Source organism: Leptonychotes weddellii, chromosome 4 (genome assembly GCF_054177405.1).
Source record: "Leptonychotes weddellii isolate Sample4059 chromosome 4, ASM5417740v2, whole genome shotgun sequence".
Lineage (NCBI taxonomy): Eukaryota > Metazoa > Chordata > Mammalia > Carnivora > Phocidae > Leptonychotes > Leptonychotes weddellii.
The window spans coordinates 312,105-336,713 of record NC_138372.1 but is presented as its reverse complement, the minus strand read 5'-3'; the positions used below and the strand labels follow the sequence as shown (position 1 = coordinate 336,713).

The window sequence follows — 24,609 nt, the reverse complement described above, 5'->3', positions numbered from 1 at the left end:
TTAGCTGGGAGGCGGGTGGAGTGAATTCATGTTAACAGTTTCCAGGGTGAGCTGGCCCTCCTGGAGAAGGGTGGGGGCTGTTTCCAAAGGCAGGGAGCGCCCTGGGGAGGTACAGCCCCTTGCAGCAGCCTAACGCCCCCGTCCACGCCCCCGGGCTGGCGGGGGAGCCCTTGTTGGCTGGCAGACCAGCAGAGTGTGAGCCCTCCCCCTTGGAGTTTTGGGGAGGAGGGGAAGGCTTATTTGGCGGCGTGCGCGGGCAGCCCGGGCACTGCATGTGAGGGGAGGCCGGCGCCGGCCCCAGCCCGCGGGCTCAGGAGCGCGTCTGCCTCTGCCGGGTCCCTTGTGTCGTCTGCCCGTCGTGGTGCCCGTCCTACTGCTGTCCAGGCTCGCCCCGCCTGCGCATGCACGGGGGGCGGCTAGGTGCCCCCTGGGGCTGTGTCTTCCCCCGGGGGCCCTGAGTGCCGGCTGCAATGCTGCCCCCATGAGCACACCTGGGAGTCCCCGCTCGCCGCGCTGAGCCGCCACCAAGGTCTGGAGCCGCTGGGCGCCATGCGCTGGGCTTGGGCCGCCGCCATGGCCCTCTGGCTGCAGGTCATGCTCCTTGGGGGCGTCGGGGCGCAGCGGGAGCCCAAGAGGCCACGGCAGCCCAGCCAGCGCACTGAGCCCCCCACGGCCACCGCGTCCAACAGTGAGGGGCTGCTCCGCTCCCCCAAGGTACGCACGGGCTGGTTGCTCGCGGGTGCGGGTGTGCGCACACTCCCAGGCTTCAGGCGGCCCCTGGGCTCTGGGCTGTCCTCCCACGCGCAGGCTCTGCCCTGCCCGGCTCTCCGGGCCTCCCCATCCTGTCTCGGTGCAGTGGGGCTTTGGGCAGGACTTGCAGCAGCGGCTCTTGGGGCGGCCACTGGGTCCCCCGGGCCCAGGGGAAGGGTGGGGGAGGGGAGGGGCTTCCCAGAGGGGCTGCAGCGAAACCTTTGAAGCCCCAGGTCCCACGTGCCTCTAGTAGCTTGCTGCCGTTGGGTGTAGTTGCTAATTCAGGCGTGGGGCGGGGGGAGCTCTAGACCCCTTGTTGGGAACCCAGGTATCCCACAGCTTGAGTGGCTGGAGAGGCTAAGGCTAGCCTGGGCTCTGTGCTTGCCGGAGGTCCTTGCCCTAACCCCCACTGTGTAGCCAGCACCCCATGGCCTCTGGCGCGGGCTGTGTTCTGGTCGTTGGGAGTCCCTCTGGCCTCAGTCGGCCCCTGGGGCCCCCTCTGAGACAAGAGATCCCTGCAGCTGCCTCAGCCCTGGTCCTCCACCCTCTTGAGCATCTCCTGAGGGGGTCTTGGCGCTGACCCCACCCACACAGGCCTGGTGGTTTCACACAGCTGCCCACCTGGGGGCCGCAGGCCTGGAAAGGGAGAGGCAGCTGCTGGGGCAGTCCCCCCACCCCCCAAGCCCTCATGCCTTTGATCCTGGCCTCCCGCCTCCCAAGGGCGTCTCTGCGGCAGCCAGCCCGGCTGCTCTCAGCCCACGCAGCCCATTGGAGCCCGAGGCCCCATTTTCCAGATGGGCAGGCTGAGGAGACTGAGTCCTTGGGCCCTGCCAGCCAGAGAAGGGTGGGCTACCGACAGCTTCTGGGGGCAGGCACAGGTCCATCTGGGGACAATCAGGCAAATCTCTATTCCAGGAGTGGCCTCCATGGTGGGGGGCTGCCATGGGACACATATCCCAGGACAGCCCTCCCCAGACATTGGGACCCCTGCTCTTCCTGCTAGGGGTGGGCTCATCTTCCACCTGCCCCTTGGCCCCTAGACACCACTGATGGACTTGTCTCTCCAGGCTCCTGGGTCCCTCAAGCGTGGCTAGGGCAGGTGGCAGCCAGGGGATCAGGCAGATAACAGATATGCGAGGAACCAGGACATTCAAATATTCTTGGCTTCTTTCTCTTCTCTGGGTGGGGCCCAGATCAGGGGTGGGAGGCACCCCACCCTCCTGCCCCTCCCATCCCCCAGGATAGAGGCCTGTCTGGTCTGCTGAGAGGCCCTGGCCCTCCCGGGTCGGGAGGCAGCACCTGCCCCGGGAACCTGGCTCTTGCCATGTTTGGGACTGAGGGCAGACTGCTGGACTGGACCTGCCTGAGTCAGGACCTCTCAGCTTGCCCTGCCGGGAACAGCGCTCCGAGAGTGGCCAGGGCTCTGCTAGCCCCATGATGTTGGCTCCCTCCCAGCCAGGCCAACATCTGCTGTGTTCCTGCCCATTTCATGAGCTTCCTGTTGGCAGGCAGACTTCCTCAGAGGCAGGCCGACTCTCTCCCCAGCCCACGCCCCCTTACTTGGCATGATGTGCTCCTTCTTTGACCTTGGGGCTTAGGGTGCTCCTGCCTCTCCTGCCTGTCCTGGTGCAGAAACTGGGCTTAGGAGGGGGTCGTTGGAGGGTGGAGGGGGGCATGGTCTTAGGCAGCTCCACTCTGCCCCTCCCAGACCTTGCTTGAACAGCCAGGTGGGCTGGCCGGCTGTGGCCTGGGTCCGAGCCTGAGGGGCGGGGCCGGCGGGAGTGCCAAGGCTGCCCGCTCGCACCCCTGATGCCCAGCACAAAGCAGAGCCTGTGCCCATCCTCGCCCCAGCTTGGCGTGGCTCTGAAGCTCTTGGGAAGCCCCCCCACCGCCCCACCGAAATTTGCTCCTGCTCTTTACCGCCCACCTGCTGGGGCGTGTGCGGCTGGCCCCATGTGTACATGGGTGTGCCTGTCTGCTTGGGGGTAACCCGGCACAGCGGGAAGGGACACAAGTGCTCCAACACAGATCCAAAACCAAGGTGCCCGGACATCAGGTCCTGGCTTCCACAGAGGAAGCCCTTGCTGCGTGCGTCCAGGCCTGGGTCCCCAGGGTGGCCTGCGGTGCCCCGCTGCCACGTATCTTGTGCGTGCCCTGAGTCCTGCCCAAGGTGGCCTGGGCCCTGAGTTTCCCCGCGGGGGCCTCGGGGCCAGCACGCTAGCTCTGTCCCTGGCCCTGCAGCCACCTGTGGCCCTGGGGTCTGAGTTCTCAGACGCCCACATGACATGGCTGAACTTCGTCCGGCGGCCAGACGAGGGGGCCTCGAAGACACGGTGCAGGGGCCGGGACAAGAAGTCGGTGAGCCCCGGGGTCTGAACCCAGGGCAGGGGGGGCTGTGGTTCCCACTGGGACCCTCACTTTCTCCTGCCTCCCCCCAGCGAGGCCTCTCTGGCCCCCCCGGGCCCCCCGGGCCCCCCGGGCCTCCCGGACCCCCCGGACCCCCCGGTGCCGCAGTCACCCAGGAGGCCCTGCTTCGAGAGTTTCAGGAGATGCTGAAAGGTGAGGCTGCTGTCCCGGACTCTTCCCGCCTGGGCCCTGGGGGTGACCGCCCCAACCCCAAGACGCTGCCCTCACCCTTTTCCCCACAGAGGCCACCGAGCGCCGGTTCTTGGGGCTGCTGGGCCCGTTGCTGCCTGAGGGGACTGGTGGGCGGCTGGTGGCCGAGGCTTTCCACTGTGCACTGAAGGGCCCCATGGTGGTGGACGAGAAGACGCTGGTGGAGCTGCATGGCTTCCAGGCTGTGAGTGCGCGTCGGGGCGAGCCCTGGTCTGCTCGGGGCATCTGCTGAAGGCCGTCCTCAATGCCAGCAGCGGCCAGCGGTGGGGGGGGGCAGGGTGCTGGGTCGGCTCCCCACCGCTAGGCAGGTCTCACACCCAGCACATACACCCAGGGGGCGCCTGGGGGAGCCATGCGCGGGGGGCGGGGTGGGGAGGAGGTGACCTGGGTCAGGGTTAGCAGGTCCCATGTGCCACGACTTAGGGTGGGGTCCAAGGTGGCCAGGAGCCAGGGATGCCCTCCCTGGTGGGGGCTCTTGAGGGTTCACCCATCCCTTCGGGCCTGGAGCCTGTGCCCAGAGGCCCAGGTGGGTGAAGACACACAGGTTCCCCCCACCCCATCCTGCCCACCTGGGCCCTGCTTGGTGTGGGGGGGCAGCTGTTGGTCACAGGCGCCTCCCCCAGGCTGGATGTGCAAGATGAGGGCCCAGGCCCTGCAGCCGGCTCTTCACCTGCTATCCCTCCAGCCCACGGCCCAGGGCGCCTTCCTGCGGGGGTCTGGCTTGAGCCTGGCGTCGGGCCGGTTCACAGCCCCGGTGACCGCCATCTTCCAGTTTTCTGCCAGCCTGCATGTGGGTGAGTGGGGGCCAGCCCCCAGGCCTGGGTCCCATTGAAGAGGTGCCTCCTGTTCTATCCCCACCTCCCGCAGGGGAGGGGGGTTCTCGCTCAGGGCCCACTCTCCCCCAGCCCTCAGCAGCTCCCGGGCCCGCCCCTGGCAGTCTAGCCACCGCCCCTCTCTGCTCTGTCCTCCCTGGGGGCTGCTGCAGGCTGGGCCTGTCTCCACAGACCACAGGGAGCTGCAGGGCAGGGTGCGGCCGCGGGCTCGGGACACAGTGCGGGTGCTCATCTGCATTGAGTCCCTGTGTCATCGACACACGTGAGTGGGCCTTCCTTGCGGGCACTCTTGATGCTGCGGGGGCCGTGGGGGATGGTGCCCAAGCCTGGACTGTCCTGCCTGGGGAGAGGGCAGGACACAGAGCTGTGTACCCGGTGGGGGGGGGGGGGCTGGCCCCACAGCCAACGTGCCCTCACCCTCGCCCTGCGGCGCCGCGTCCAGGTCCCTGGAGGCCATCTCGGGCCTGGAGAGCCGCGGCAGGGTCTTCACCGTGCATGTGGAGGGGCTGCTGCAATTGCAGGTGAGGCTGGAGGGCTGGATGGGTGGGGAGGAGCCTTGGCCTGGCACTGCTTAACCCAGCGAGTGGACGGACATCGGCCACGTGACCCCCGGGGTGGGTGCTGCCTGATGGGGCTCGAGCTTCATTCCTCCATATGCTGCCCCCTGGGCAGGCGGGCGCCGTGGGTGGTGATGCCCACTGTGGGGTGTCTGCAGGCTGGACAGTATGCCTCCGTCTTTGTGGACAACGGCTCCGGGACCACCCTCACCATCCAGAGTGGCTCCAGTTTCTCCGGCCTGCTCCTGGGCACGTGAGGGCCAGACAGGGGCCAAGAGCACCTGCTGGCCCTCACACACCCACTGTCCTCTGTTAAACCTGTGGTCACAGCAATAAAGAGCTCTCAGCCCTCCCTGTCGCCTGGTTACTGAGTCATCGTGGAGGTGGGGGTGGGGGTGCAGCCCCGGAAGGACGTGCTGTCTCATGTCCAGTCTTGGAGGCAGCGGCCTATAACACCTGCAGGGCCAGGGGCCCAGACCCATTCAGCCTGGGAACCAGAAGTCCCAGAAGTTGGTGCGTCAGATGGCAGCCGGATACCGTGCGCTGTCCCTGTCTGGGGTGCAGAGAGCAAGGTGGGGAGCCCTTCAGAGGGTCTTGTCCGGCGGGGGTAGGCGCAGGGAGCACGCGGGTGGGGGCCACGCACAGGGCTGCGCACGTGAACCCGGAGGGCGGTGCGCCTCACCCCCGGTGTGCTAAGTGCGCATGCGTTTCCGGGGCGGAGCCAAGGGCACCTCTCCACTCCCGGAGGCCCGTACAAACCCCAGGTGGGGTGGCCAAGGCCGTGCCTGCGGCTCCTGTGGATTTGGGGCCCTCTACCCCCCACCCTGTTTTGGCTCCAGAGAACCCAGACCAAAGAATGTAAATTGGTCTTGGGATGTCCGGGCCCCTGCAGAGCTGCGGAGATACGATCTCTGGTTGGCACCTGGGCCCTCAGCGGGCAGCCCCACCTCGGGGGCCGGGGGCCAGGCCAGGCCCCTGGCCCCTCCACAGATGCCTGGGAGCTGGGGGCAGGGCCTGAAGCCCCCTCTCCAAGGCTGAGCGGGGATGGGCAGGGGGCGGGGAGGACAAGGGCTCCCGGGTCTGCCCGCTGGCTCAAGGGGCAGGGAGGGGAGGCAGGGCGGGAAGAGATCGGAGCCGAGAGCCATTATCCAGCCCCTCCCCTTGGGGACCCTCCCTGCAGCCCGCTGAGTAATGAGGCAGGAGAGTGCTGGTGCCGGGCTGGCGCCAGCCCCCACAGCAACAGACTTGGCCGATGACCCGTCCTCACCTCGCTCCCTGGTCGCCCCAGGGTGGCGTCAGGGGCTGGGGGCCGAGTTGGGGGTGTCTGTGCTTCGCGGTGGCTGCAGGCGCCGGCCCGGTCTGAGCGGGATATTCTGGCAGCTTGCGGGGATGGGGGGCGGGGCACGGGTGCCTTTCTGGGGAGGTTGGGAGAGGAGGGGCACACCGGGGAGGCAGAAACTCAGGAGGGGGCACTGTCTCCCACTTCCCATTATTGAGGTCCTGCGCTAGGCTTGGCTGTGGGCACTGTCCATGCCGGACACCCGTTTACAGAGGGAAACAGGGGACGGGGATGCTGAAAGATAATGGCCAGCACCCAGCCGGACTCTCAGCTGTGCCTGGGGCCTCACTGCATCCAGGGGCTCCCCACTCCCCTGCAGGTCCTTCAACGCCAGCCAGTCCCCTACCTGGTCAGGTCCAGGCGGGGGCAGGTCTCATGGTATCCAGATGGGCTTTGGGGACTGTGATGACAGAGATGGAGACCCAGACCCAGAGATGGGGCCCAGGGTCCACAGAGAGTGACAGACAGGGGATGACAGATGAGAGGCGAGGACAAGAAGGACAAACCAGGCCAGCCCCTTGGAGCCCACGGTGGGCAGGTGGCCAGGGCCCTGGGCCCGCCGCCCGATTGCACCTGCCTCCAGGTCTGTCTGGTCTTCCTCCCTGTTTCTGCCACCCTAATCAGAGGTCATTAGCCACTTAGCTATAATTCCCTTGGAATGTGCTGTCTCCAGTTGAGCCTCCATGGCTGAGGGTGTGGGAGCAAAGTCATGGGGGGCTGGGGTGGGCCATGGTGGCTACTGTACAGCATCCAGGGCCGTGAGCTGAGGGGGCCCAGGGTTCAGGCCCCAGGCTCAGACAGGCCCCCAAGGACACAGCCTGGCCTCCCAGTGTGAGCAAGGGGCCGGTGCAGAGTGAGGCTCCCAAAGGCATAGCCTGCCTTCCAGGGCCCGGGTACCGGCCCCACAGATACAAGGGAAAGCAGTCTTCTGCACATGGAGAAGATGAAGATTCTCAAGTAGCTGACTCTGGGACCTGCTTCAGTGGAACAGTGCTGCCGTGTTGTCCTCAACCCAAACTGTGGTGTTTGAAAAGCTTCCCGTGGCCTGGGGAGGGGTCTGGAGCCCCCTAGGTGGCCCTGGGCCCTTGTGGTGATGCCCAGCCTGAGCGGGGGCTCCAGGGAGTGGGAGAGCCTGGGAGATGGGGTTCTTGTCCCGGCCTGGCCTCTCTGGATTTGTAGCTGTGTTTTGGGGTGGCCTGAGCGTCTGGCTGGGGCCAGAGCCAGAGTGGCTGCACAGCTCTGGATGGCCTTGGGTTGACCCTTGACCCCGAACCCTACCCGGGAACAGCGGGAAGTAATGGGCTGACCTCACTGACCTCCTCTAGGGCTCACTTCCCAGAACCTCCATCTGACCCTGGGGCTTGCCAGGCAGGGCTCGGGGCTCTGCTCTACTAGGTAGGGGCTCGTGGGAGGGAGCACGCTTCCTCTGGGATCCCCTAGCCCTGCACTGCCACTGACTGGCCCCTCTTGGCCCCACGGTAGGCCTTGGGACCCTGGGGGAGGGGGTGTCTCAGTGTCGGGCCATAGCCTGGCCTTCTAGCACCCTGGGCGCGCTGTCTGGTTTGAGTGCAGACAGGAATGTGGCTGTCTGGTTCAGGACAGCTGGGAAGTGCTGTTGGGGGCCAGGAGAAACCGCTATAGCTTAGCAGCTGGGCCCCACCCTAGGTCTGCGGGGCTGGAGCCTGGAGGGGCGTTGTGGGGGCGCGATTCCAGGCTTTGAGTGAGAAGGCCGCCCGTTCCCTCACACCATGATTCTCTGTGGGGCTGAGGGATGGGACAGGGTAGGGGTGAGGCTTACGGAAGAGGCCCCCCCACCCTCACCTGGGCCCTGGGGTCCCTGCCAGAAGTGTGGACATTAGCATATAGCCGGGCCAGGGCCCAGCTTTGGGTCTGACTTCACCCCTTCAGGTTGGGCCTGTGGCTGGTAAGCGGGGGCTGTTCCAAGGGTGGCTACCTATCCCCAGCCAGGTTCCTCCGAGCACACCTGGGAGGGTCTCACTCCCAGACCAGACGTCCTGACTCCTGTGACCTGGGCCAGGGACTGAGATTTGGCCTGGGGGTGCGGGGGTCTGGGGGGCAGTTTCTGTACTTCTCTCTTTGGGTCTGCCTGTCCCCAGGCTCCCTGTCCTGGCAGTGGCTGGGATGGTGTCTCTGACTGGGAGCGGTGGTCTCTGTGTCTCCTCTATCCCTGCCTGGGGCAAGGACTTTCTTTGTTAAGCTAGAATTGCCAGGACCCTTGGGAGCAAACACAGGACAGGTGTCCAGGACCTAGTGGCTGGAGCCCCTGGCCAGCCGGTCACTGAGCTTGGGAATGGCTGTGCTTGGGGTCTTTGGCATCAGGGAGGCCAGCTGGCTGGACCATGCTGATGGTCACAAAACCGCGGGACCCTGAGGCGGGGAACCTCAAGCTGGGCTCACTGTGATGGCTGGGGACTCTGGGGGATGGCGGCAAGGGACAGGGATTCCTCACCCCCAAGGAGGAGCTCCGAGCACACTGCCCTGACGCAGAAGCTCACTGCGGGCAGCAGGGAGCCTTATCTCACCTGAGGTCTCTGTCCTGAACACAGAGCGCTGATCTAAGGCCAGGGAGCCCTCTTGAGACAGGAGCTGGGGGGCAGGGTGGGGCGCTGCCTCCCTGGGGTCTTGCTCACTGACTGGGCTTGGCCATTGCGCCCTCTGGGCTCTGAGCGCTCCCTGACCTGAGGGTCCTGCCCCAGGGTCAGCCAGCTGCTGGGGCTCTAGCCCCGGGCACCTGAGCTGACCCAAGAGCGGAGGCCTTCAGCACCCCGGGTCTCCCAGAGCCCAGACCGTGCAGCTGGGTCCAAGAGGGCTGGGAGGCATGTCCAGGTGTCAAGAACGCAGCCCTGACCCTTGACCCTGCCTCCGGCTGCCGTCGGCATGTCTGCCCGCTCGTGAGTCTGACCCTGTGCACGGGCGGGCCTGGGGGCGGGAGTGGTGGAGCTTGGGGACAAAAGGCCTTTGTTCAGGAGGGTTTGGGGTGCAGCCCCTGCTCCGGGGCAGTGACTCATGGGTTCCTCTGGTGTGATAACGTCAGTTTTGCAACAGCCGGCATGTCACACACACCCAGGCGGCTTCGAGGGTAGGAGGGACCCCCAGCTGCACTTGCGGCCCCTCCAGGCTGCTCTGTCTGAACCTGGGTATGTGAGGGGGTGGCAGCGCGAACAGGAGCGAACAGGAAGGGTGTCAGAGGGCCAAGCAAAACTCCATTTCTGACGTAAAGCATCTCCAGAAGCAAGCACTCAGCCTCCTTAGAGCCCCTTGCCTGCCTCCCGGCCCCTGCTGGCCCCCTGCTGTAGGCCTGAATCCCTCCCCGCCAGGCGGGCCCAGCAGCCTGGGGTCGCTCACAGCAGGACGCGCCTTCAGGCGGGCCCAGCAGCCTGGGGTCGCTCACAGCAGGACGCGCCTTCACCGTGGGGTTGTCTGATCCTTCTTCCCGTGGCGGGAGGGCCTGACACAGGGGCCTTGCTGTTGCGGGCTCGAGCCTGGCTCGGCCTTCTTTCCATCACTCCCTTTGTAGGACCAAGTGGGTGCCTGCGTCAGGGTGCAGGGGCCCCTGGTCCCCATGTGAGACCTTTCGCCGTCCGGGGCCAAGGGAGCACAGGGTCGATGGCCACAGATAGGCCCAAAGCGGGCCAGGCATCCGGCCCCGCTCAGGACCGCCGGAGGAACCATGGAGAACCGCATGGGGGCTGGGCCGCCGAGATCCAAGGACGCCGCTGGAAGGAGCGGGCCAGGCTTGGATTTCCTTTTCCTCGGGTCACCAGGCTGGGTCAGCCCTGGGTCGGTGGAGGTGGGAGCTGGGTGAGGGTCTTTGCAGGCTTCCTGTCTGGCCAGCCACTGCCTGTGCTGAGCACAGAGCAGCCCAGGGTGCAGCCTCCATCCTCTGCACAGAGCAACGCGCTGTCCAGGCCACTCGTGGCCCTGGCTCCGCCCTGGCCTGGAGCAACACCCAGCACCACAGCCGGCTGAGCTCTGCTTGGTGGACCCCGCTGGCTGTAGCAGAAGGGGCCTGGGGCCATGTGCAGGGGAAGTGCAGGGACCTGGGGCCAGGGGAGACGGGGGTACCTGTGTGTGGAGGCTACTTTGGGCACCACCACCTGCTAGCCACAGATGTGTGTGGGAGGGGCCCTGACCGTCCTGCTGAGTGGCCCGCCGAGCTGCTGCCCCTTGCCTCCCCCGCCGCTCCCATCTGCCCAGGCCTCCCCAGATTCCAGTTCTGGCTGCCCACCCAGCTGCCAGGGTCCCTTTCCTAGGATGGGGGGGTGTGTTCTGGGGTGGTTCTCATCTCCAAGCCAAGTGGAGACCGCTCTGTAGAGACCCTGACCCTCATCACTTCCTGGGTCCCCCCCGCGCCCCCGCTCCTGAGATGGCCCAGGTGAAGCCTTCAAGTCTCTGTTAAGCGGAGGGGCAGGAGCTACTCTCTCCCCATCTCCGCAGAGGCCGGGTCTCCTGAGAGCAACTTGGCTGACACCACCGTCCCCCTTCAGGCTTGGTACTGTCTCCAGGACCCCACCAGTTGGACGGGGCTCGATGGGCCCCTGGACACCTGCTGGTGCTCAGACCGAGGGCCACATCTCTGCCCGGTCTTCAGACTTGGGCACCTGAGGCAAGCATCCAGAATGGCCTTCCAAATCCCTGGGACCTCCCAGAACAGGCCCCCCGGCGCTGGGGCCCTGCCCTAGCCTCACGGAGCTGCTCATCTGTCCTGTTTTCACTCATTTCCCATGTCCTGTTCTGGGCCCCTCGGGGGTCTAGGGGAAGGTCAGGAGCTGGGAGTGGCTGCCCTGCATTGATGGCCATCAGCCTCTGTGATCCCCACCAGCCCCAGGCCGTGGGCAAAGCAGAGCGCTGAGCAAACACCTGAGGCTGTCAGTCCCCCCTCCCACTCTCCTTACCTGCTACCACCCCTCAGGCCGCCCCACCCACGGCAGAACCTCCCGTGTGACCCCACAATGGGGAGGCTCAGGGTCCTCGGGGAGGAAGGGGTGGTGGCTCCAGAGATGCCCAGCAGAGGACATTGCCCGGGGCATGCGGGCCCCAGGACACGTGGGTGGTGGGTTGTTCTGTTTGCTTTGGGAAATCTCTGAAGCAGTCAGTGCAGTGTGCCCGTGGAAGCTCGTGCTGGGGCTTCTGCTGGAGGCTGTGAGGGTCTCAGAGGGGGACTGGGGAAGGATGGGGAGCTAAGAGCACCATCTACAGGGGATATGGGGGTCAGGAAGGGCGGGGAATGGGGCTGGGTCAGAGGAGACTGTTGGGGGTGAGTGGGAGCGGCTGTGTGAGGGGAGGGGGGGAGCTCTGGGGGTAACCCCGGCTGGCAGTGAGCCCACCTTGGCCCTGAAGAAGGGGGTTGCCCGTAGAGGCCAGGTGACAGGTGAAGGGGTTATCTCAGCTCTCAAGGCTGTGGGGAGGGTCATCTGGGTGGGGGCTGGGGGGGTGTAACCCCTGGCAGGGAGACCCAAGGGTGGAGGGCCATAGGGTCTCAGGAATGAGGAGACCCCCAGGGCCTGGACTGCAACCCTTTAAGAGCCCAGTGTTGGTTCTGAGGCCGGGTCCTGGTGTTAGGACAGACACAGGAGGCCTTCCGCCTGCTCCCTGGACTCCGGGCAGGCTCTGAGCTGCCCCACAGCTCAACCCCGAGCATACTTATGAGGAGGAAAAACAGCCCAAGCCTCTCTCCAAGCCCCTGGGACCGAGTGCAAGCACCAAGGAGCAAATTAGGTGTAATACGGTCTTCACTGGGCTACCTGCAGCCCAGGTGCCTTTGAACGCGGTTCTCCATGGTTCCTCCGGCGGTCCTGAGCGGGGCTGGATGCTTGGCCTGCTTTAGGCCTGTCTGTGGCCATCGACCCTGTGCTCCCTTGGCCCCAGACGGTGAAAGGTCTCACAATGGGGACCAGGTGCCTGGGTCAGGTGGGGGCTGAGGGGCGCACTGGCCATCCCTGTCAGACCCTGTGGATTCTGGCCATGACCCAGCCAGCCCCTTCCTCCCACTGCAGGACCCAGTCCTCCCAGCCCAGATGCGGGACAGAGGGAGGCCTGCCCCTGTGAGGCAGGGTCTGTGCTGAGCTCTGGGAGGCCCACCCAGCCAGAGGCGAGGGGTCAGGGATGCGCATGCAGCTGGGAGGGGTGAGGGCCACTGGGCATCAGGAGCTGTGCTAGTCTAGGGCTCAACCATGAACCTGCAGCCCGGTTGGCACATGGTCTCCTCCAGCAGGTGTGTGTCCAGGGGAGCCCCCCCCCCACACTGTAGGCCCCATCTCCTTCAGTCCCTACCATGTCCCTGATCCACCAGGTGGACCCAGGCTTTTGGGGGGTGTGAGGGGGCAGGGGAGGTCTTGGCTCAGATCTGGGGGGGACAGGGCAGATGGTGGGGTACCACACCAACTCCCATTCACCACAGGGCTCATGGCTTGCCTCTGGGAGTCGCACTACTCTCTCCAGCATGACTGTGTGGTCCCTTCTTGGTGCCCGGCCATCCTAGGGCGCCCTGCCTCCTCCAGAGTCTCTCTCGGGTCCCACGTTTCTCTCTTTTGTATTAGAATTAGTGTTGTAGTATATATTTTTAAATTTTAAATTTTGAGATGATTGTAAATTCAATGCAGTTTTGACAAATAGAGGTGCCGTGCCCCTCACCCAGTCTCCCCCAGTGGCAGAGTCTTGCAAAACTACTGGACAACATCACAAGCCGGACGTGGACATCCAAGCCAGATGTGGGGCAGTCCCAGAACCAACTGCCGTCTCCCTTTCCACCTCGCCTCCTTGACCCCTGGCAGCACTGATCTGCCCTCCATGTCTAGAACCATGACCGTCCAAGAATGTCATGGAAATGGAGGTACCCAGTATGCAACCTTTTGGGATGGACTTTTCTTGCTTGACGTAATTCTTGGGAGATGCATCCTTTTACTGCCAGTATTGAAGTTTCTCCCATTTTCTAGCCCTGGGACTTTGGCCAAGGCGCTCAGGCTCTATGCCCCCCGTCTCTTCCTCCTTTCTCAGGAACATGAAGGGGCTGTTGCCAGGGCTCTCCACATTGGCCTTAGGGGAGGGAGGGGCAGGACCAGGGCCCTCCACGAGGAGAGGTGCACCCCTTGAGGTGGTGCCGGATGCCCCATGCCCATCTGGTCCTGATGCCCTGCAAGGGTGGGCTCTGACGGCCACTTAAAGAGAGATACTAGTTTGGCTGGGAGAAGAGTTAGTGGTCCTATATCCTAAACCCCCCATAAAAACCAGTTTGGTGGTCTGACTCCCCATCTCCCAAGAGCCTACTGTCACCTGGGCCCTGGGCCGGTGCTGGGCTCACGGAGAGCCTGAGCTCAGCCCCTGGTCTATAGGGCCCATGTGTCCAGATGGTGTGGAGCCCATAGTGCATGCCTCAGTGGGTGGGAGGTACAGTCTAGGGAGGGATGCCCCGACCTGGAGAACCTGCCAGCTGGACTGGAGGAGGGCAGGCTCTATCCACAGGCCCTGGGGTCACGGATAAGGTGATGGCTGAGGGTCAGTCTAGGAAGGGGCCTCTGGCCTTTAGCCCCAAAGTGTGGTCTGAATGCGGACATCACAACCGCAGTAATGATGCGCAGTCAGCCCAGCGTCTGGTTTGTTCTGTTTTGAAATTTAATGATTTACGTTGAACAATATGAACTTTCCATTTTTGTCAAACCTGACTGCATATGGGCACTTCCATGTGATTCAACTGAGTGCTAACGCTCAGGGACCCTCCCCCGCTCCTCCAAAGAGACATGCCCTCGATTTTTAGATTTTTTACTAGGAGGTCTTGGACATTGGTGCCATGCTTTCCATGGGGCCCATTCCAGAGAAACCCGGAAGCTACAGCAGGACTGTAGATGCTGGGCAGGGATGTGGAGGTCCAGCCTTTGGGTGGGATCCTGGCTCTGCCACTGGCATGTGGCCCCGGCAAGCTGTCTGTCCAAGCACTGTCTCCTCATCTGAAAAACGGAGACGTGCACATGCCAACTCCAACGATCCCGACGTTCAGACAAGACATCCGGGTGAAAATGGCCAGCAGGAACCAGGTCCCACTGTTCTCAGCATCCCTTGGGAACCTGACCCCAGTTGGCAGGGTCCCATTCTGCTCACCCCAGTGTCCCCAAACCTGGACCCTCTCATGAATCCTTGTCTTGGAAATGTGTTCACAGGGCCAGTCAGGCCTGCCTCGAGGCGGCCGATCAGAAAGCCCACAGTCACCTTATAATCAGAACTTTGTCACATCTTGGGACCTCTCTGGCCCAGCTTCTACCTTCTAAAGGCAGGAGAATTGCAACCACAAGACCATCCTCCCTTCCTTCTGGCCCAAGACTCCAAATTCTGGGTACTCTTCTACCTTTAAACACAAATAACCCAGACTGCTGCTAGGATGATTGTGTCCTCCAAAACTTAGATTGAAGCTTTAACCCCCAATGTGATGGTATTTGGAGCTGGTGTTAGCTGAGGTCATGAGGGTGGGCCCTCTGGTGCGATTAGTGTCCTTGTAAAAAGGGACACCAGAGAGCTTGCTCTGGCTCTCTCTTGCGCTAAGGACGCAGCGAGAAAGTGGCCACCTGCACCAGGAAGAGGGTCCTCACCAGCACGCGCGGCCCTGCGAGCACTCGGACCTGACTGCCAGCCTCCAGAACCGCGAGGAAGACAGGTCTGCTGCTCAAGCCAGCTTGTCTGTGGGGTTGTTACGGCAGCCCAAGAGCACCAGGACACCCGCTCCTAAAATCCACGGCCTGAGAACACAAAGGAAAGGCAGTGCAAAGGCAAGTCAGAGATTTGCTCCCCACATCTGCATTGCCCCGAAGTGGACTATAGACACCAGCAGCATCGCCAGGCGACCCAACCCAGATTCCAGAATAAGAACGTGAAGCATCACACACCACTGGGCTGACAGAAGGGCTCACGGCTGTCCTGGAGCCTCTTTATTTGACTTTTGTGATGACCACAACACTCACTTTTCACATTTAATGGGGAGAAAAGAACCCTGATCTTCTGAGGATGTGTTAGGTATGAGAGGTGATCAGCCAGGAGGGTGCGCATGAATGCTTTCTGTCTCCAAAAGGTCACGCCAACCAGCAGAGCCTGTTTTCTTAAGACAGAATGTGGGAAACCTCACCGATGCTTCCAAGGGTTCAGATTCCTGGAACTTGGGCCCAGAGTCTAACATAACAGATGAGTGTGTGAGAAACACTTGCCCCTGCATGGCCGTGAGGAAGCCTTAAAAGGAAAGTCTTTTCAGAAAGAGACAATGGGACTGACTTTTGTGTAAACTGTAAAGAGAAATGGACACTTTTAGAATTCTTCCACATTTAAACACACAGGCGGTAACAAGTCTGTAACTCAAGCTGTAAAAACAGATTAATCCACAAAGCTCAAGTTCTGATAGAAAAGTCTTCCCTTAAATAATTTAAAAAATACGGAGACCCACACACTCCTAACTTAAACTCTTACCTACACAAATTTACAATGTTTATAAGTCACAGACTAACGCTGAATTACATTTACCACGGATTCATGCTAAAGCAACACAGACCAAAATACCATTGGAGCTAAATAACAAAACAGTTAAATCTTAGACTGCCACGTGACAAATGACACCAACATGGAACATAAGAGGTAACCTAACCCACTAAATCCACGGTGATTCTGATAAAAGCCACTGGGTGCAACCCACAGTTAAGCGGCAACATGCAAGAGCCCAGGGGTCACTTCCCTGCAGCCACAGCTCTTGGTGTGGTGATTTCCTAGGTGGACGGTCAACGCAGGATGCAGGACGAGACAAAGCCCCCACCCCCGAACTAGTCCAGATGCGTTCTTTGGGGCCAGGGCCGCAAGTGCCTGTCGGCTCCAGCCTCTGGCTGCTCTCCTCCACCTGGGGAGAAGACAGCAGGTGCGCAGGCGGGGCGGGGCTGCAAGCCACTGCTGTCTGCCGTCACACTCAAAGCTGGGCATCTTCCGAGTCTAGGCCCATGCCGGCTGAGATCCAGGGACAGAACACTGCTACCCCGACATTATGTGTCGCCCTGGCAAGACCCACGGGTCTCCCAGACCCGGAACAAGACGGGGTCTGGAGTGAGGCCCCATGGTGGCCACGGGGGTGCACAGGCCTGGGTGCCCACCAGAGCTGGGACCTAGGGGCTGTCCACTGCTGCTTGGCATCTGCCTGAAAACCCCACTGGTCGCCAAATGCACCCGGCCCCCGCGAGGGCTGGACTCGTTCTGGGTAACTAGCCGAACCGGCCAGCTTCGCCCGTGTAAGGCCAGTGGGAGGCCCCTCAGCAGCGGCCCCACAGGACCCGAAGGACTCGCTGCGGTGGCCACCTCCTGAGGCACCCGTCCTGGCCTCCCTCCAGCGCCACGTGACGTGCGGTGGGTCAGCTGCGCTCGCAGCTCAGGGGATGCCCTCCTTCCTCTGGCAGCACTGCGACGGAGGCGCCGACCAGTCGTAGACGTAGGAGAGGCGCAGCTGAACCTCCCGCTTGCACAGGCGGCCCTCGCGCGTCAGCGTCTGCTGCTTCTCCAGCATGTCCTCCAGGCTCTGCTTGTGCGTCACCAGGTACTGGTTGCTGCAGCCGCGGGACTTGTACTCGGTGTCGAAGCGCGGGTCGTGCTCGCGCTGGACGTCCACCGGGGCCAGCCAGGCGCCCAGGGACACGTCCTCGCTGTGCCACGCGCGCAGGTACTCGCGGCTGAGGCGCAGGTAGCGCACCAGGTCGGCCGAGAGCACGTAGCCGCCGCCCAGTGCGTAGGGGAGGTAGTAGTCACAGAGCTGCCAGGCGGCCTCGCGCCAGCGGCCCCCGGGCTTGACGCGGCCGCGGCCCGAAAAGAAGCCCCAGTAGAGGCGGCGGCGACGCGCGGGGTCGCGCGCGCGCAGCTCGGCCAGCAGCGCGTCCAGGCGCGCGAACGAGTCGTCGTCCGCCTTTAGCACGAACTCGAAGGCCACGTGCTCGTCCAGCCAGGCCAGCATGGCCAGCACCTTGGCCGTGAGGTTCTCGTACGCGTCGCGCAGCGCGGGCAGCAGCAGCAGGTCGCCGTGGCGCGCCTGCTCGCGCTCCAGGGCGCGCCGCTCCTCGGCGCCCAGGCCGCCCGTGCCCACCGCGAAGCGCGCCCACACGTCGCCCGGGCTGCCGCGCCGCGCCGCCGCCAGCCACGTGCCGCGGACCACGCTGCGCCGTTCGGCCGCCCGCGGCGCGCTGGCCACCAGCACGGCCAGGAAGGCGGCGGCGCGCGCGGGCTCGGCGGGCGCGGGACTGCGGCCGGGAGCCGGGTGGGGGCCGTCGGCGGCGCAGCGGGCCAGGTAGAGCAGCCCAGCGCCGCAGAGCGCCAGGCCGCCCAGGCCCAGCGCCGTCCGGTGCCGCCACGCGCGCCGCAGCAGCTTCATGGCGCGCGCGCGCGCGCGGGAAGCGCCCCCGAGGCCCCGAAGCCGGCGCGCAGGCCGCGTCCACCAGCGGCGGAGGGCCAGGCGCTGCCCGTCACGTGCCCGCACGGCACGTGGGCACGCGTGCCCTTCTCATTGGTTGCCCTGGAGGGGCCGAGCGTCCCCTTCCGCCCAGACAAAATATGGCGGCGCCGGCGCCGTCGCGGCGGCGTCGCGCCCGCGCGCACCGGTCCAGCTCCGCCTCTTCCCGGAAGAAAGATGGCCGCGGCCTAGGCGAGTCCCGTCGGAGGCGTCACGGGCGCTCGGGCCCCGCTCAGCGGATCCTGGGCGAGGGGAGGGAAGCCGGTGAGTGAGGGCCCCGGGGCGGGGGGCGCCGGGAGGCCGACGCTCCCTCGGGCCGCTGGGCCTTGGGCTCACGTCCTCTCTGCCCTCACCGACGGCTGCCGCCGGGAAACTGAGGCTGAGGGAGTGTGGTCGGCAGGGGAGTCGGGTGGACCCCGCTATTTACCAGCGAGGTGACCTCGCTCCGCTCGTCGGTAAAAGGTGCCCTAATTGGTAGGACTTGGTGAAGATTTGAAATCGTGCGTGTAAAGCCTCTGGTGTCCGGTTCAGCCGGTGGCCGCTGTTATCAGCGCTCTGAACGCGACTCCTAAGAGCGGTGGCAGAGCTTTCAGATGCAGCGTTTGCTTTTCTGACGGCAAGAGATTAGGCTCGCCAGCACGGATGCCCCGGGGTGGCCAAGAAATGCCGCCTGCGCTTAAGCTGGGCCCCGGGGTGGTGGTGCCACCCTGCATTGACGTCGTAGAGGATGGGGATTCCCTGGCCGGCCGGCCAAGCCCCTGCCCTTTGAAATCCCAGGGGTGGCGGGGCGGGGGCGGGCGGTGAGGGGCAGGCCGAGGACGAGGAGCTGAGCAGTTGATTGGCGTGTTGAGCCACGCTGCTGCTTCTGTGCTCGCTAAGATAAATAACTGGTGTCAGTCTCACTTGACCTCCTGGTATCTGTGCGGTTATTTTGGGGTTACTTTTGTGCAGAACGAAGTGTGCTACCCGTGAAGATAAGTAAGGAATTGACTTTGTTTCTTCAGGGAGCAAAGTACAGTCTGTTTGGATGCGATATGTGTTTTTATGGCCACAGTCAGTGAGGGCGATACTAATGTCAGGGGAGGTCATCTTGGCTTGCGCAACACTTTCCTAGCGGGAGAGCTGGGACGCAGGGTAGAATTACACGCCAGCAGGGAAGGAAACCTTGGTGACCGCAGGCTTGTACAAGTCTTGCCTTACGGCAGGCTGCCTTTCCTCCTGGGCCCCCCTTAGTGGCAGCCCCACTGGCATCTCCTTGGCACCTGCGCACGGCATCTCCACTCAGTTTAATAGCCCCCGAGCTGCTTTGCTGGGGCTGCGGGTGCCTCGCCAGACACCACTTACTGGTTTCCTCCTGGCCTGTTTATATTGAGTTGTGTTGGTCTTGAGATACGTCCCTTGTGTTGTTCCCATGGGCCCTGTATTTTTTTTTTTTAAAGATTTTATTTATTTATTTGCGAGAGAGAGAATGAGAGACAGAGAGCAGGAGAGGGAGGAGGGTCAGAGGGAGAAGCAGACTCCCTGCCGAGCAGGGAGCCCGATGCGGGACTCGATCCCGGGACTCCAGGATCTTGACCTGAGCCGAAGGCAGTCGCCTAACCAACTGAGCCACCCAGGCGCCTTCCAGAGGAATATTATTAATTCAGAGGATGGAATAGCTGTATCAGATGACTTTTTTTTTTTTTAAGATTTTATTTATTTATTTATTTGACAGAGAGAGACACAGCGAGAGAGGGAACACAACCAGGGGGAGTGGGAGAGGGAGAAACAGGCCTCCCGCAGAGCAGGGAGCCTGATGTGGGGCCTGATCCCAGGACCCTGGGATCATGACCTGAGCCGAAGGCAGTCGCTTAACCAACTGAGCCACCCAGGCGCCCCTGGGCCCTGTATTTTTTATTGTGCACTTTTGCAGAGCACTGTCATTTTCAGGAACGTGCATATCGCGGTGTGGCAGAGACTCCTGTACGTGTTCAGTTGTGTGGACGGTGTGACAGCTGCTGGGACGGTGAAGAGAAGGGTGTGGCGTTGCAGTAGATCTGATTCAGGGCAGTCCCAGCACAGAGAATGCCACGGCTCGGGTGCTTGTGGGGAGATTGCAGGCTCCGCAGACCTGGAAAGGGGGATTACTCCCTCAGAGGAATGGGACACATGAGTTCAGAGAGAAGGGTCTTGTTGAAGGGCCCAGAGAGTGCACAGGTTCAGAAGACTAATGCATAAAGGTGTCACCTGGCAGGTGAATAATGCCATTCAGGAGCAGGTAGGGTCAAAAGGAAGCATCAGATAAGCGGTGGCCTCTGTGAGTGCCGCCAGGCTGCCAGACCAGTCAGCGGGAGCCCCTGTCCAGCACTGTGTGCCCTCAGGCTGCGGGGGTTGTGCGGCTTTGCCGGATGCAGGGCCCTCTGCTTCCTGCCATGCCCCAGCTTGGCTGCAGGTGGCACTCTGGCCTGTGGCGAGTGTGTCCAGGGCCACCACCCCTGGGCCCTGAGTACCCGTGGGCTTCCCTCTGCTGCTCCTCCCTGTAACAACTGCCAGAGGAGGGGAGGGCCTCAGCTGCACCTGAGAGGACCACCAGGTGTGCCAGGTGGACAGACTATGAGAGGAACAGGTTAAGTAAAGGGCAAGAAGGAGCTGGAGTTCCTTTTGGGGAGTGTGGAGCATGAAGGTCCGTGAGAAGCTGAGCAGAGAGGGCGCCTGGGTGGCTCAGTCGGTTAAGCGACTGCCTTCGGCTCGGGTCGTGATCCTGGAGTCCCGGGATCGAGCCCTGCATCGGGCTCCCTGCTCAGTGGGGGGTCTGCTTCTTCCTCTGACCCTCCCCCCTCTCATGTGCTCTCTCTCTCTCATTCTCTCTGTCTCAAATAAATAAATAAAATCTTAAAAAAAAAAAAAAGTCTTGGGGCGCCTGGGTGGCTCAGACGGTTAAGCGTCTGCCTTCGGCTCAGGTCATGATCCTGGAGTCCCGGGATCGAGTCCCGCATCGGGCTCCCTGCTCGGCGGGGAGTCTGCTTCTCCCTCTGACCCTCCCCCCTCTCATGTGCTCTCTTTCTCTCTCTGTCATTCTCTCTCTCTCAAATGAATAAATAAATCTTAAAAAAAAAAAAAAAAAAGAAGCTGAGCAGGGAGCTGGGCAGGCAGCTGGGCCCTGTTCTGGCACAAGCCAGAAGGGAATTCCAGGCCATTCCAGAAGGGAATCTGGAGGAACCTGGAAGGTGTGAGGGAAAGCAGGTAGGCCTGGGTGGAAGGAGCTGGATGTGGGAGAAGGCTGGGATGGCTGAGTGCTGGGCATGAGTGCTTGTGGCCCTGGGATCCTTACTGTGGCATTTCCTCATTGCGGGGCCCAGGCATACCAAGGATGACAGACTTCCTGGTACTCCTGTGTGAACACGAGCAAGGGTGTGTGTGTGTGTGTGTGCGCATACACACGTAGCTGTGTATATCCGTGCACACGTGTGTATTTGTATATGTACATGCGTGTGTACATGTGCATTCGAGTGTGGTGTATGTGCCTGTGTGCATGTGTGTACTTGCAGAATGTGTGTGTGCACACCTGCAGCGGTCGTCGAGGTGGGAAGGTAGGAAGGGGCTGGTGCCCTGCTGGATGGGTTTGGGCATTTGCTGGCACCAGGCCCAGTCCTCACAAAGCGTTGGGGTGGGGGAGGGAGCTTCCTGTTTCAGGGGGGAAACTGAAGCTGGGGAGGCCAGGTGACAGCCAAGGTCACAGAGCTCACAAATGCTGAGCTGGGATTTGGAGAGTGAGTTACCATGACTCTGGGGTCTGTCTCGATGCCAGGAGGGATGGAGAGAGACTGTTCTGGGAATGCCCAGTGTGGGCATTGAAAAGGGGTAGGTTTAGTGGTGTTGGGCAGCCTTTGAGGTGGGTATCTTTGGAAAAGGAAAAAGTAGTATGTTTAGTATGTATCCTGTAAACCAAGAACTTGCATTTCATGTTGTAAACTAAACGCCTCTTTAGTGAAGTATTTGCTGACCCTCCATTGAACGATGGCTGTGTCCTCTTTATAGACCTTTAACTGCATGCTGGGGTCTGGCAGCCACAGGCTGTTGCCCTTCTGCAGTGCCTGGGGTGGTGGGAAGGCTGTAACCCCAGGCCTCACTTCCTCACCTGCCCCGCCCCTCTCTCCCCAGCTCCTGGCCACACTTGCAGACCATCCCACAGTCCGGACCCAGGTGGCCATGGCGTCCACGCAGGCCCCCCACTGTGGCTTGGTTCCTCACTGCCTCTGGCTCTTGGGGGTCATCCTTCTGATGGATGTGTCTGCCCGGCCTGCCAACCACTCATCTGCTCGGGAGAGAGCCGGCAACAAGGATGAGCGTGAGATCCTGCCCCCGGACCACCTGAATGGGGTGAAGCTGGAGATGGATGGGCACCTCAACAAGGACTTCCACCAGGAGGTCTTCCTGGGGAAGGACATAGACGGGTTTGAGGAGGACGCAGAGCCACGGAGAAGCAGGAGGAAGCTGATGGTCATCTTTTCCAAGTGGGTGCCCAGGCCTGGGCGCTGCCAGAATCTAACTAGTTTCCTCACCTGGCATGTACTGTGGCTGAAGTTCACACAGGCCATGTGCTGAGGCGGGGCAGGGTCCACAGGTCTCAGGGGGCCTGTGCCTTAGGAGGTCCTCTGCCCAGCATGGGCCTGGTGGGGTCCAGGCTCCCAGGGTATTGGTGGCCCAGCCATGTGCCAGGACCCAGGATTCATGGCTCTCGGTTCCAGGGAGTAGACTGAGAGGAGCTCGTTCATGGGGCTGACTTTCCTGTGGAGCCACTCCGAGCGCACACAGGTGTCGCACAGGTTTGGACTCACGCACAGGTCATGGGTGCTGGCTGTGAGCACACACGCAGGTCACATGGCCTGGTGGCTTTGGAGCCTCCGGGGGAGGTGAGGGGCTTCATGGCCAGGGCATGAGCTCAGGAGGAGGCCCTTGGCGGTTGGACCTGGGCTCTGTTCCCTGAGCCCGCCAGCCTCATCCTCATCTGTGAAAGGGGGTGTTGAGAGCCCTGCTTCTTGGGCGTGGTGACAACAAAGTGTGCTGTGTGCTGTCTACTCATAGGATCAGGGATGAGGGTGGAGAACAGATGGAGGGCAACGGGGCTGCCCTGGATGGGTGTTGGCGAGACAGGGGGATCCCAGAGGCCTGCCTTTTTGGGGTGCTATGTGCACTGGGTGCTGGGGGGGCCAGGTGGAGTAGCAGATGGGCCACCAGCTGGAGGCAGGAGGTGGGGGCAGGAAGGTCCGCAGATGGTGGGCTGGCCGAGACCAGGTGAGGAGACAGGTGGGTGTTAGCACAAGGCTGTGCGCGCCGACACTGGCCTTGATAATCTGCTCATGATTGGGCCCGCTAACGTAGAGGGCACTGGGCTCTCCCCGGGACTCTGTTGGGAGTATCCATCCCCACGCTGAGAGCCACCTTCCTGGCAGCCTGCAGAGGGTGGTCTGCACCACTCACTGGGCCAGGGGCGAGGTGTGTGCCCACAGGCAAGAGGATCTACCTCAGGAGAGAGGGTGGCTTCACCCGGGGCCCCAAGGTCCCTGTGGAACTTTGAACCTGTGAATATCTTATCTGTTAGAAGATCTTCCCGTCAGACAGATTCAAACTCAGCTTTTGAGCCAACAGCAGGTTCTTCCTGGGGCTGCTTCTGTGCCTTCCTTGGCACTTTTGTGTGTTGCCAGTGGACGGGGGTTCCAGTGGACGGGCCCAGAGCTCTGGGAGGAAGGGGTCACCAGAGGGGCCGGCACTGTTGAAGGGGAGGGACCAGGCAGGGCCCCTCGGACAGGTGATAGGAAAGGGGCAGAATCCAGAGAGGGTGGGCTGTGGCCCGGAGGCTCAGTGCCAGGAGCAGGTGCATCCCACTGGAGCAGGGGGAGCACTGGGGAGGCGGGACACCTTCCTGCTGTGCTTACATTTTCATTGTCAAAGGTTAGGTCTTCACCCGGTTGGAACAAAGCCGGGTGTCATGACAGAGCATGGAGCCAGAAATTCAGCAGTGAGACTGGGACCATGGGGGCTGGGGGCGTGGCTCAGAGCCCCTTCTAGGTCGAGCCCCCTGGATCTCCCACCTGGCAGGGCTCTGAGGGCCGGGTGTGCAGATGTCTGTGCGTGGGCGGGGGGAGGGTTGAATTCCGGACCACACCTGGGCCTCCTCTTCCTGGGCGCCTGCCGGCCTACGTGCAGGGTGGAGAGGGGCGGGCTGGCTCAGCGGGGCTGTGGTGCTAGGAGCATGTTGGCTGGAGTGCAGACAGTGGGGCCAGCGGGCGCACGGGGCTGGCTCCCAGGCTGCTTGCTCTTCAGTCTCTCAGGTGTGGCCGTGTCTGTCCACGGGAGGCGCTTTTGTTATGCCTGCTCTGTTTTGCGGGGTCACGGGGAGCAGCTAACCCCGCTCGCTGCCCCTCGCCGCAGCAGTTTCCACGCCGACTTCTGCCTACAGCCGCTCCTGGTTTAAGACGTCGCAGCGCAGCTGCCGCCTCACTGGCTCCCTGCCCGAGTCACACGTGGTCGCAGGACCTGGTTTTGATTAAAGTAATGTTGCAACAACATTTCTTTTTTTTTTTAAGATTTATTCATTTACTAGAAAGAGAGAGAAAAAGAGCATGCACGCACCCGTGCCTGCCTCTGTGCAGGGGGAGACGGAGAGGGAGAGGGAGAGAATCTGCCGGCTGAGTGCAGAGCCCGACGTGGGACTCAATCCCACGACCCCGAAGTCATGACTGGAGCTGAAATTGAGTTGGGTGCTTAACTGACTGAACCACCCAGGTGCCCCACCACAACATTTCTTAAATAAGCTTTTTATTTTGGAGTAGTTTCAGGTTTACAGAAGAGTGGCAGAGATGGCCAGTTTTCCCTAATACCGACATTTAGGTAACCACGGTGCATTTGTGGAGACTGAGAAACAGCAGTGCTATGTTCCTATTGTCTACACCGCAGACGTGAGATTTCACTCGGTTTCCCAACATCCCTGTCCAGGTCCCACACCGCATGGAGTGTCACAGCTCCTTTGTTCCCTCTAGGATGGGCTGGTGTCTCAGACCC

General features: G+C 62.3%; 3 protein-coding genes across 3 annotated transcripts in view; 2 read left to right on the top strand and 1 right to left on the bottom strand.

Moving 5' to 3' along the window:
* Positions 1-247: 247 nt before the first annotated feature.
* On the top strand, positions 248-5,108 carry C1QTNF12 (C1q and TNF related 12). The gene is made up of 8 exons (XM_006732442.3): positions 248-714; positions 2,992-3,108; positions 3,189-3,309; positions 3,399-3,550; positions 4,052-4,160; positions 4,371-4,461; positions 4,642-4,720; positions 4,915-5,108. The coding sequence occupies exons 1-8, from the start codon at positions 550-552 to the stop codon at positions 5,011-5,013; spliced, it is 933 nt and encodes a 310-aa protein (XP_006732505.1). The 5' UTR covers positions 248-549; the 3' UTR covers positions 5,014-5,108.
* Positions 5,109-14,992: 9,884 nt separating this feature from the next.
* Positions 14,993-17,706, bottom strand: B3GALT6 (beta-1,3-galactosyltransferase 6). The gene has a single exon (XM_081817259.1). It carries the CDS (start codon positions 17,488-17,490, stop codon positions 16,501-16,503), a length of 990 nt encoding a protein of 329 aa, XP_081673385.1. The 5' UTR covers positions 17,491-17,706; the 3' UTR covers positions 14,993-16,500.
* The window catches only part of SDF4 (stromal cell derived factor 4), a 14,555-nt gene continuing 7,639 nt past the window's right edge, over positions 17,694-24,609 (top strand). Inside the window, exons 1-2 of the mRNA XM_006751206.3 lie at positions 17,694-17,832; positions 21,709-22,061. Of these exons, the coding sequence (XP_006751269.1) occupies positions 21,757-22,061 (305 nt within the window). The 5' untranslated portion in view covers positions 17,694-17,832; positions 21,709-21,756. The remainder of the gene's footprint in view (positions 17,833-21,708; positions 22,062-24,609) is intronic.

Excerpts from the sequence above, each read along its gene's own strand:
- C1QTNF12 (XM_006732442.3), top strand. The coding sequence starts at position 550 with ATGCGCTGGGCTTGGGCCGCCGCCATGGCCCTCTGGCTGCAGGTCATG. Across the intron at positions 3,310-3,398 it reads GTTTCAGGAGATGCTGAAAG|AGGCCACCGAGCGCCGGTTC; the intron begins GTGAGGCTGCTG and ends TTTTCCCCACAG. Across the intron at positions 4,462-4,641 it reads TCCCTGTGTCATCGACACAC|GTCCCTGGAGGCCATCTCGG; the intron begins GTGAGTGGGCCT and ends CGCCGCGTCCAG.
- B3GALT6 (XM_081817259.1), bottom strand. The coding sequence starts at position 17,490 with ATGAAGCTGCTGCGGCGCGCGTGGCGGCACCGGACGGCGCTGGGCCTG.